The sequence below is a fragment of the Alnus glutinosa genome, chromosome 7 (genome assembly GCF_958979055.1).
Source record: "Alnus glutinosa chromosome 7, dhAlnGlut1.1, whole genome shotgun sequence".
NCBI classification, from domain to species: Eukaryota; Viridiplantae; Streptophyta; class Magnoliopsida; order Fagales; family Betulaceae; genus Alnus; species Alnus glutinosa.
Genome location: NC_084892.1, coordinates 29983680 through 29995317, shown reverse-complemented (window position 1 = coordinate 29995317; position 11638 = coordinate 29983680). Strand labels below are relative to the sequence as shown.

The window sequence follows — 11638 nt, the reverse complement described above, 5'->3', positions numbered from 1 at the left end:
TCTCTTTCAATTAATCAGGTTCATGAGTTTTTCATCTTAATTAATTTGCACAATATTTAGAATTCAGATGAATAATAAATCATGCATACATATTATGTCCAGTACTGCGCATGCGACTAATTTGCATATCGCCACTAATCAATTTCCCAGAAAAATCAAGTTCATAAAGCCCCCAAACTAATCCCACCGAGGACAAAGCCACAAGCACTGGACCAAGCATCCATAGCAACAAAGGGAAGCTAATGCAAAGCACCCGGTTCCCAATTAGAGCCAACATGAACCCTCGCTCGAGCATGGCATGCGTGTGTCCAGGAGATGATGAGAATTCACCACCGGAAGCATTTATCAGGAAATTGGCATCGATCAGGTATCCAACGGACATAGAGCTGCATAAGAAGCTAAGCAGCAAAAGGAGTGACACCGACCCAAACTTAAGGGCCAAGATCCCGCCCGACTGCAACCCGAAAATCGGGTTGTTTAGGAGGTGGCTTGCTGTGAAGGCGTTGTTCGATAGAGCTGCCAGTGCCACGTTAACAAGAATCGCTATTGAAGCTGTGAGTATGGTGGCCATTAGAGTGTTTCTCAAGCTTTGGACTGCCAGCATACCCTTCTTGTCACCAGCCTACATATATATATATATATATATATATATATATATATATATACACACACATTATTAGCAAATTAACCATGCATATATATCAAAAATTATCATAGATATATGAATAGGGAATGAGAGAGGGTGCGAGTGTGGGCGTAGCTTGCACCCTCTGCAACTCAAGGACATGCATGGACACCCTGTGACCCGCATCTTCTTCTCTCATTCTCTGTTAAAATTTTCAGGAATTCGGACGGGCCGGGGGATCTGGATATATCTATATATCTTTGGTTACCTCTTTTATGTCATGAAACCATGCAGTCCTCCTTAATGCGTTGATTCCAATGGTGGTATTACAGGGCTTGTTCTTGAAGCTGTGCCATAGATAGGCATGGTAACCAAGTGTAAGGAAGAGACTCAAGGGGACCAATATGGTGTCCAGAAAAGCCACCACTTCCATATCTTTCAACAGAGGCATGGTTTGGTAGCTCAAGGAGCCTATTTATGAAGGCCTATAACCGAGTGATTTCTAGCTAGCTTCTTCTGCAAGTTCAATTCATGGCAGTAAAGTTTAGCTGACGAGGTGGTGCGCGCATTTTCTTTTTCCCGTAATGGGTGGGTTCTTTTGTGGAAATCTCAGAGTGGACATTACATCCTATTGCAACATGCATGCCTAAAAATATCCCACTAAAAAGCTTACGGTATGGAATATTATTATTCAATGATGCCATGCCTTCCCATTACGCAACAATAAGATAATTAATTATTTCATTTGCACCACAGAATTGATCCCCAAAGAGTCTACTTGGCTTCATTTAAGCCAAGTTAATCTAATTAGTACTCTCATCTAATGTATAGTTTAGGCCCAAAATTTGGTGGGGTACGGTGTTTGTCTTTAATTGGCCATCTATATATATATATATATATTACCAATTCTCTAGAATCACGTTTTTTAATGGTTGCAAACTAAGCATTTTTTTTTCCAGAAGTCTTCAGAATTTTCTAGATTGAGATGCCACTTAGGTGGCGCGCATTTCGGCGTGACATCAGAAATTCTGTGGAGATAAAGAGATCAAGGACCGAACGATTAGATCAAATGGTGGCAACTTTTATTGGGTATAAGACTCGAATTTTTTTGAATGCAAATAATTTGTTGGGGTCACTCTTATTGGTAAAGTCGAAGTCTTATTTGATTGGTGGGGAGTGAGTGCTTTGTATGGATCTAAAATTTGCCCGAAATAAAATAAGTACACGAAATAACCGTGTCTTAGAGAATTAATTCTCCGTCTTCAAAAAGAGAGGGAGAGGAGTGACTTAATGGTAGTTGTTATTGACAATTATTTGATCAGTTGATGGCATGATAATTAAACTCCGAACCACGAGAGGTAGAAAATAAGATCCGAAAATTGCTGGAGATGTTGGCCGGTGATAACTTTGATATTTAATATTTAAGTTAACAATGATGATTGATGACTAGGAATCTCTCTTAGAAAGTAGTAGAAAGATGAAGAATGTAACCCAATAATGATGGGATATGGTCGATCTCTCTACCTGCGTGGATTGCACGCCTCTCCTTATATGAAGGACTTGCAAATGATGCACGGTTTCAACTGAGTGTACATTCTAATGTGTATCCTCTAGCAAGGCATGTCCTTGGTCAAGTGTCCGAAGTGTTACAATTTTAATTAGTTGTAAATTCTCTATCTATTATTAAGTGTTAAGAGTTTCACATTGTCAATATATACTTGGGTTGTAGACTTTGTAAGCCTTGAACAAACCTCTTCCCTTAATATCCCTTTTGTAAAAGAGTAAAGTTCATTGGACTTTATTATAGTATCAAAGTTTTAGGACTTTGGACAATGTTGAGCATTTTTTCCTGTTGTACACGTGTTTGGGCAATAGTCTCACGCGTAAAGGGGTGTGTTAAAAGTCCCTCATTACTAAGGTATATATAGCGTCTTTCGTTTCTGTTCCTTGCTTCATGGGTGGCGGCACCCTTTGCGGTTTTATACCATCAGCTCTAGGCATATAAGCAAGCTAGATCCCAAGCCTCGTGAAAGTGATCGAGCATCGCTGTTACTAGATACGGATTCGGTGATCACTTACATGATTCCACTGAAAGCATACTCGCAGGGAGAGAAAGAATAATATGTATTAGAATATTACTGGTATAATAGTACGTAAAAAAATGTAAAGTTACTAATTAAAAGAGAGTGAAGTGACTCATTCATATGGGGCACAAACGGTAGAACAAAACAAGAAAATTGAGTTATGTAAAAGAGTAAGACTCAATTAATTTAATCATTATTATCAAAAAAAAAAAGAATTCTATCATTAAGTTGTGGTAGTCTAATGTGGTGCAGAATTGCATGCCAGCTGACATATTAAAAGCGTTGCCTTATTTTTTTCATAAAAAATAATGGGACAATTAAGATAGATAAATCAATAAGGAATTATTCTCAGCAATCCCTCTAAGTTGTTATCTAAGTAGTAGGTGCATGGCCCTTCAGCACCCATGACTCGGGCCTACTTCCCTGGACTCAGACCTCTATTTTCCCACTGGACTGGTTGGGAATAAACTGGATATATCACAATTAATTTTTTTTTTTTTTTTTTTTTTGAAAAAATAAAATCTATTTAGGTTGTGATCTGTAGGCTGTAGGCTATTGAGCATTGACATCGATCGGACTAAAGAAATGTCTCTAGGAAAAAAAAAGGAAAAGAAAAGAAGATGCCCACTCACTTATTAGTTTCATGTAAAGTGAGTCATGCCATTATCTCATCATTATTTATTAGAAATAAATAACCTTACCAAATTGCTTATCTAACGGGTTTTAATTGGTTATCAAATTGTTGTCACCGTTAATACTATTTTAATTGGCATTCTTTTTGAGGCGAAATTTCAACTCGACTTCTTTTGGGGCCAGTGTGTCAGAATATTACAATTTTGAGTTGAGATTCAAAGTACCGGTTTGCTTGGCCAAGTTTTGAAAATACTTTTCAAATGTAACCCCACCATTATATAGGTATAGGAACATTTTGAAACCATACTATTTCTTTCTTTTTCTTTTTCTTTTTTCGAGTGTAGAGACATGCCTTTTTATTTGTAAAAGAATTTTAAAAAATAATAATTAAAAAAACACACAAACACAACAAAAGACTAGCATCCACCATATGGAAGTTGCTCGTTCACCGGAGGTTGGAGACTCATCTCAAGTGTTCATCCCCACAAGGAAAATTGGAACTATGCATCTCTTGCGAAAGAGACTCACTCTCTTTGTGCCTCTTGTGGAGGTGCGAGATTTGTCATTGACCCTTTAAATGAAGGTCATTTGATAGAGGCGAATTCACCCGTTCTCCTTTATTATTGTCTTTATATTTTTGTCTGGAACTTCACATGAAAAAGAGAGGATGACCCAACTCCTTATTTACTGGCAGCTCACTCCAACGCACATAGACATACATCTATATGTGTGTGTATATATATTAATGAGGACTCTCTTTATAAAGGAAAAAATTAAGCAATCCGATTTCTCTAAAGACAAATTTTTTGTTCCTTTCTCTAGATAGAGGTTAGGGGATATCGCATAGGCTTGCTTGAAAAGATTGTTATACCATTCATTTCGACTAGACTCTACTCTACTAGTCATTAGATTAGAGGTCCATTTGAAAAATGGGCTCTAATTGTTAATGTATTTTAGGGAGAGTTTTTTGTTTGAAAAAATATTATCGCGTGAAGTAAAAGTGAAAATTGTTTTTTTTTTTTTTTAATAATATTTTGTGTTTTGGTTGTTTGATAATATTTTTACTTTAAAAAGAAAAAAAAATCAAAAAACATTTTGACCCAACTCTATTATAGTAACTTACCCAAAAAGAAAAGAAAAGAAAAGAAAAAAAACTCTATTATAATAGTGACTAGATTCATTATAGTAGACCTTACAGTAGGTTTGACAATTTTTGACACAATCCGCGAACCCGACACGAAAATACAGGGTTTGAGTTTAGCATAATCGGGTTCGGGTCAACCCGATTATATTCGTGTATGACGGGTCAACCCGCGGGTTAACCCGCTAACACGATTATGACCTTTTTTTTTTAATACTGAAACTTCAAGAGAAAAGTAGAAAACCTAGCATCCCCTAGCCGCACGCAGCACCCACTGCTTGGCTGCGGGGCCTTCTTTAGTTCTTCTTGGCCTTCTTGGACAAATCCTTGTTATCGGTCTCGGAAATCAGCCGCTTTGTCACCGCCGACGATCTTGCGGCCAACGACTAGGACGAGGCAGGCTTGAATCTGGGCTTGGTGGCGGCCTTCACTCTTCAGAGCCGAGTCTTCCATTGGCTTCAAGCTCGTGCTTGGGGTGGCCCTGGAGACAGGTTTTCCGAATCAAACCCGGATACAGATGAGTCACTGACCATTTCGCAACTCTTATCAGAGCAATTTTTTTTCTTCAACCATCTGTGAATTTGTAAATTTAGGAACTTTTTTATGATTATTTTTTAAGAATTTTAAAAAACCCCTCTTTTTCTTTTACATTTTATTGTTTACAAATTGCCTCAGATTCTCATGAGCGGCGATGGATTTCAATGATTTGTAACAATGTTTTGTTTGGGTTATGAAGATGGAGCTAACGATAACCTCAAATCTCAAATGCTTTGTTTGTATGGTAAATAGGTTCATATATGCAGCATCATTATTCTCAGCAATCTCTCTCTCTCTATCTCTCTCTCTCTCTCTATTGCTTTGTCTTTTCTTTGAAGTTCAAATTGATGACGACGATTGAAGCTTAGGGACCACCGAGCCAGAGTCTCGCTTTTTTGAAGTGGGGTCTTTTTTGGTGACCAGAGGCCTGGAGGGGATGGTAAATAAGAGGCTTTTTCTGCTTCAGCTTTATCTTCTTCTTCAGACGAAGACGATCCTCCTTCTTAGCTTCTTCGGACGAAGCTGCTTCTTCTTCAGGGGAAATAAACGTGTCAATCAGGTTTGTGTCGGGTAACCTGGTTTACAATCGGGTCGTGTTCGGGTCGCGTATTTTAACCCGATTAATAATCGGGTCGGGTTCGTGTCGAACCCATTTATGTAATCGGGTCGGTCAGGTTGACACGAACTTGACCTGTGAACCCGAATTGCCAAACCTATCTTACAGCCTATTTGGGATTTTAATTGGACAGGATATTTTAATAATTTTATATTGTATAAAATTATCAAAACACCCTTAATTATAACCAACTAACTCCTCCATAGTTAAAAGTTAAAACTCATGAGGGAATCCTATTGCTATTTTTTAGGAGCTATTTTTTTTAGGAAGACTAGGTATCGGTTACTTCGGGATCCGTTCGGCCAACCCTTATTAGACTACTGACCCAAGTAGGCCCAGTCACACCCGCAGCTCGGTCCGCTACTCTGCGTGCCGTGCAGGACCAGCCACGCCGTCAAGTCTTCAACGAAACGCCACCGTTTTATAACCGTGAAAAATTGATAGTACCAACCTGCCACGTCACTTTCATCGTCCTTAGACTCCTAACTGGGTTCCTTCGTCAAAGTTGCTCTCGAGTCCCTTCCTTCACCATCCGCTCAGAGCCGCCGAGAGAGGGCATGGCGCTAGGGCTTTTGATAGGGCTAATGTGCATATGCAATTCGCTCCTCGTATTCCGAGTGAGTGGTTCAATCCACGATTACAGATACGAAGCGTTTACTCCTCAGTCAAACGCCTTCTTCTTCCATGGCGGCAGTGAGGGCCTTTACGCTTCTAAGGTTCACAGTAACTCCTCCTCCCCTTCCCAAGACAGCAAGCCCCTCAAGGGAAAGTCCTTCATCAGGTCTAATTTTCTCTCTTTCTTCTCGGAATTCACCCAAAATTTCATCCATTTCTGCTTTTGTATGTGTCCGCTTTTTTCTCTGCTTTGTTTTTTGGGGTTCTTTTTTTTTTGTTAATTTTGATAGTTAACTTCTGCGGCGCGAACTATTAGTTGATAATCTTACTGGATTATGCGACCAAGGGACTTAATTTTCTATCTGGAACATGAATTTCTCGCTCTTTTTTGAATCTTAGTTGATTTTTTTTTTAAAAAAAAAAAACTTTAATCAGCTCTATGGCTGCCATATTACTCATTTCAGTAGTGCAACATAGGATCTTCTATATTGTTAAATTTTTTCTCGAATTTGTTCTCACCCAGAAGAATTTTTTTGTATCTGATTGTGGTTAAGAACTTATAATGATAATAGATTTCATAGAATCTGATCTCTGAGGATTTTGTTTACTTTTAACTAATCAAATAATGGGTTCCTGATTTCGACATCCTCGTATATGTGCTCAAACTTATAATGCTTGGGTTTGCATTTATGAGGACTGCTTGGGTATCTATTTATTGAGGATTCTCACTCTGGCTACGGAATCTCAGGTCTGAAACTGTCACTTTTGTGAGGCCAAAAGAGTCTGCTAGTGCGGAAAATGAGATGCAGCAGAACACTGGGTTGGTGGAAGCCATCATACTTGAGGTAAAAGATAGGGAAAGGATCGGAGGTTCTTTCCTAAAGTCCAGTGCGATATGCTGCAACCCTAGTCTTGCGGAAACTGGAGTCTGCAAGGTGGGAGAGGTTATTATACAAACGAACCAGGATAATCCTGAGTGGCCTAGACGCTTTCAAACCTTCTTTCGAGGAACAGGGGTAGAAGCTAAAATGGATTTTCAAGTTGAAATAAGTAGTACCGGAATGTACTACCTTTATTTTATGTTTTGTAATCCACGTCTCAAGGGTACATTAATCAATGGAAGGACTGTGTGGAGGAACCCAGATGGTTATTTACCTGGGAAGATGGCTCCTTTGATGACATTCTATGGTTTCATGTCTTTAGCTTACATTGCACTTGGCCTAATCTGGTTTCTAAGGTTTGTTCAGTTCTGGAAGGATATTATACAGTTGCACTACCACATTACAGCTGTAATTGCTCTAGGCATGTGTGAAATGGCTGTCTGGTACTTTGAATATGTTAATTTCAATTCAACTGGAAGCCGACCAATGGGCATTACTTTGTGGGCTGTAACTTTTAGCTCTGTGAAGAAGACTCTATCTCGCCTTCTTCTTTTGGTGGTATCAATGGGCTATGGTGTCGTGAAGCCAACACTTGGTGGTATAACATCTAAAGTACTTAGTCTTGGTGCAATATATTTTGTTGCTACTGAGGCACTTGAGCTAGTTGAACATTTGGGAAACATTAATGATTTTTCTGGAAAAACAAAGTTATTTTTGGTCCTACCTGTTGCCTTCCTGGATTCCTGCTTTATTCTGTGGATTTTCTCATCATTATCAAGAACTTTAGAGAAACTTCAGGTAATTTTTCTCTTTTATCTGTTCCTCTTTCCACGCTATCGCTGCTTCAGTATGAATGATGATATTCCTTCACAGTCTATTTTATGTGGCATATGGTATTGACAGATTATCTTATTCAACTGCATGTGATGTAAATATGTGTGTCTGTGTAATGAAGTGTGTTGTTGTTGACGGATGAATGTATACATCGCTTCTCCCTAATAAAATATGCAGTTGTCACCAGTATAATTTAAGAATATGCAAGTACAATGGTTTTTAATGCAACTACTTAGCAATGGGATACTTTTTCCACATAAAATCATTGAAAATTATGCCTTTATCTTGGTGCAATCTTTGATGCGAATTATATTTTGCACTTCTATCTGTTTATTGTTGATGCAGATGAGGAAAAACTTGGCTAAACTGGAGCTGTACCGGAAATTTACCAATTCTCTTGCAGTGTCTGTGCTGCTTTCTATTGCTTGGATTGGCTTTGAGGTAACACTTCTGTTGACCAAATAGTTTGCAATTCCACGGGGTGCAGCGGCAGACGAAGTTTGGTGAATTATTTAGTATTTGCATTTGCATATTGATCTTAATGAATCTAGATCTCATTTGACTTGTGCTGACTCAGCTATACTTCAATGCAACTGACCCATTGAGTGAGCTGTGGCAAATTGCGTGGATCATTCCAGTGTTCTGGACTCTACTTGCATACTCTCTCTTGGTGGTAATATGTGTCCTTTGGGCTCCTTCACGTAACCCAACTAGGTATTTGCTTTGACATGGCCACTTGACTATTCTTTGGTGTCTTATACTTGCCCTTGCTTCTTGGGTGGTGATGGTTTATTTTGCCTCTAATGATTTAGACAGGATCTGATCTTTGTAGGGTTAATCGTGTACTCTCTTTGTTTGTTTGTTTGTTTGTTTTTTTTTTTTTTTGAGGTAACCAGAAAATTAACTAACATTCTCCTGACATTGCTTGATGGGTTTTAATTCTTGTTCAAGTTTCATGACTTCAATGGATAAGTTATAACTCTACAACTAGTAATGGAATGACTTCCTTTTGTACATAGCAACTGAGGTGTGAGTCCACCCACTCAAGGAGGCAATGCTAGGCATTTTAACTTCATTTTGGAGTATTAAGACAATCTAGTTTCAAAAAACTGATCACATAAATATACTGCTCTTAATTTGGTATTGGACTTGTAGATATGCATACTTCGAGGAGACAGGAGACGACTTTGATGAGGAGGGTATATCTTTGACAAGCGGTGGGATGAAGGCTAGTGGGGATATGGCGGTTAAGCTGGAAAAGAAGGAAAGGAAGGGGTCCAGTGCGACAGACCTTGTCTATGGGCTTGGGGAAGATGTTGAAGAAGATAAACGAGAGTAGTTTTCTACTGCCCCTGTGTAATGGTCTTCTGTTGCTTATCTAGGAGAGTACTGTAAATCTGGATGTACAATCTGCTCTGTACCTAGAAAGGGCTTGTAAAAGGGAAAGAATGCAATACTAGTGAATTCTTAAGAGTCGTATAACTATAACGATCTGACCATCATCAATTTAAGGAACCATACAAAAGAGAATTTTAGTCATGCTCAGTGCTTACATTATCTTCCTGTGACATACTGCAAGCCTGTTTATATTTTCTTCTGGATTTGGCTTGCCTCCAGATTTCCATTTTTAATAATCGGAGATCTCCTGTGCCTCTAATAAACGATGAGAATTGCAAGATTAATCTTAGCCTTTATCAGTGTTGGTGAATTCTTTCCAAATCTTTCAATCCTCACCGTATATTTGAATTAATAATTGGAGGCAAGCCAAATCCATTTCTTCTATGCCAATAGGTATCTAGCGTGAGAACCTCATTGGGGGTGGATTACTTAACTAATTAATAGATTAACAAAGTAATTATAACAATTTCGAAAGATTATATTTGTTCAACTTTCTTTGACTTTCCTCGTAGAAAATTGATCTTTATTATTTTATCAGAAATTGACCGTTTGGGAGTTCCTTGTATGCTCTTCTTTTATATTGGTTTCTTATTTGAATGCTTGCTTCAGTTGCTTGAACATCCTGATAATTTCGTTAACTTTTTGCTTCAATATTACAATTTTAACAAGCCATTTCCCTCGCACAGCACAGATTTTAAGATTATGGCTAGCGGGGAAATGACTAGCAAAAGTGATCAGCCTATTTCAACCACACCTTTAGGTGGCCAACCACTCACTTGAACATGAGGGGTGGTCCGGCCGCCCTCTTAAGAGTGTCCAAAATACCCTAAGCTTCTTTAGTTTCTTTTTTTTTTTTTTTTCGCTGGCATGGCTCAACCCAGGCCCTTCATCTTGGAATTAAATGAACGGTATGAATCAATAGAATGGTAGGCCAGAAATCCAAATGCTCTCTCTCTCTCTCTCTCTCTCTCTCTTTACACTACAACTTATGTATAGCTTTTTTAAAACGCCGTTCAGGAACTGTTGAGGAATTTGATTCCCTCGAGAAATATCCTTCGAGGATTATAGCTTAAAGCCACTGAGTTCTCTTCTCCTCTCTAATCTGGCAGCCAAATTTGTATAGTTCCAGATCTTCGTATTTGCATCACCTTGGGTACGTACGAGAATTACAAGGTTTGATTATCGATTGTGGTCATTCATATTCACTCTTCTTACTTACTTTCAAGAGACAAACATTCATTCTAGTATGTCAAAAAGTTGTCTTGGTGATAAACCCAAATAGTCAATTACTCATCATTTGTGTTTGAGAAGCTTTTGGGCAAAAAAAGGGTCTCCTTAAATGTGGATTCTGATTGATGGGCTGTTGTCGATTTTGTTTCATAGTTGAAGGAAGAACATACATGGGGCATCATCAGCATCCTGTTCATTATCAATCCTATCGCCGACATCATGATGATGGAGGCAGCACAGATGATGACCCATTTTTGACGAGTTGCTGCTGCCCATGCTTCCTAGTCTGTTCGTTTTTCAGGGGCATTAGAAGATGCATTTTTGTGGCGTGTTACCCTGTCTTCTTCAAGTGCTTTGGATGGGATGACTAAGGACACCAATACCATCACCACAACCACAGGCATTTCATGTAAAATCCCATTTGCTTAATAATTATTTGGATCAGGATGTGTACTTCTCCAATGGCTTGGAAATTTTATTGAATAAATCAAGATTTGTTATGAAATGGGGTGCCAACATATTCATCACGTGTCGTGCCAACAGATTTATGTCTGTATGTGGGGTGAAGCCGATTTTCCTTGTTTTGTTCCTTTCAATTTCATGTTGTATGCATTATTGAGGTCTAGGCATTTTGGAGGGACTTGGTTTGTGAATTGTGATAACTGATAAATGATTGGGAGACGAGAGTCTCATGCTCTTTGGCTGTGTGCAAGTGGGGATGTTGTGAAAAAAATAAAAAATAAAAAAGAAAATAAAAACTCATGATAGTCATGGGTGTAAACCCTTTGTTCAAATGGTACCTATTGAAAATGAAAGTGAAAAATGGTATCTAATAAAAATGTCACATATTACCGATCAGAATTGAATATATTTTCATTAAGTTTTTGGGCTTTATGTCGTATAAGGTTTACCGAAGAAAAAACATCTCTTTAAAAGTGAAGAAAAAACCTTTTGAAAGTTTTTTTTTTTTTTTTTTTTTTTTTTTTTTTTTTTTTTTGTCTCGATAACATGTCACATTTTTAATAGGTAGCATTTTTCAAGTCG

At 38.3% G+C, this 11638-nt stretch overlaps 2 protein-coding genes and 1 long non-coding RNA gene across 4 annotated transcripts; 2 read left to right on the top strand and 1 right to left on the bottom strand.

Moving 5' to 3' along the window:
• Positions 1 to 62: 62 nt before the first annotated feature.
• Positions 63 to 1180, bottom strand: LOC133873536 (uncharacterized). The gene is made up of 2 exons (XM_062311251.1): positions 894 to 1180; positions 63 to 622 (listed from the first exon to the last, which is right to left on the bottom strand). Exons 1-2 carry the CDS (start codon positions 1074 to 1076, stop codon positions 80 to 82), a joined length of 726 nt encoding a protein of 241 aa, XP_062167235.1. The 5' UTR covers positions 1077 to 1180; the 3' UTR covers positions 63 to 79.
• A 4900-nt stretch (positions 1181 to 6080) lies between these two features.
• On the top strand, positions 6081 to 9505 carry LOC133873468 (uncharacterized). Its single transcript, XM_062311170.1, has 5 exons — positions 6081 to 6417; positions 7000 to 7930; positions 8312 to 8407; positions 8544 to 8680; positions 9122 to 9505. Exons 1-5 carry the CDS (start codon positions 6194 to 6196, stop codon positions 9303 to 9305), a joined length of 1572 nt encoding a protein of 523 aa, XP_062167154.1. The 5' UTR covers positions 6081 to 6193; the 3' UTR covers positions 9306 to 9505.
• Positions 9506 to 10302: 797 nt separating this feature from the next.
• Positions 10303 to 11099, top strand: LOC133874382 (uncharacterized). Of its 2 annotated transcripts, none has more exons than XR_009901257.1 (2): positions 10303 to 10517; positions 10748 to 11099. It is a non-coding gene; the product is annotated as an uncharacterized LOC133874382 (long non-coding RNA). The 2 variants fall into 2 exon arrangements; XR_009901256.1 differs by having other exon boundaries at positions 10303 to 10537.
• The last annotated feature ends 539 nt before the right edge of the window (positions 11100 to 11638 follow it).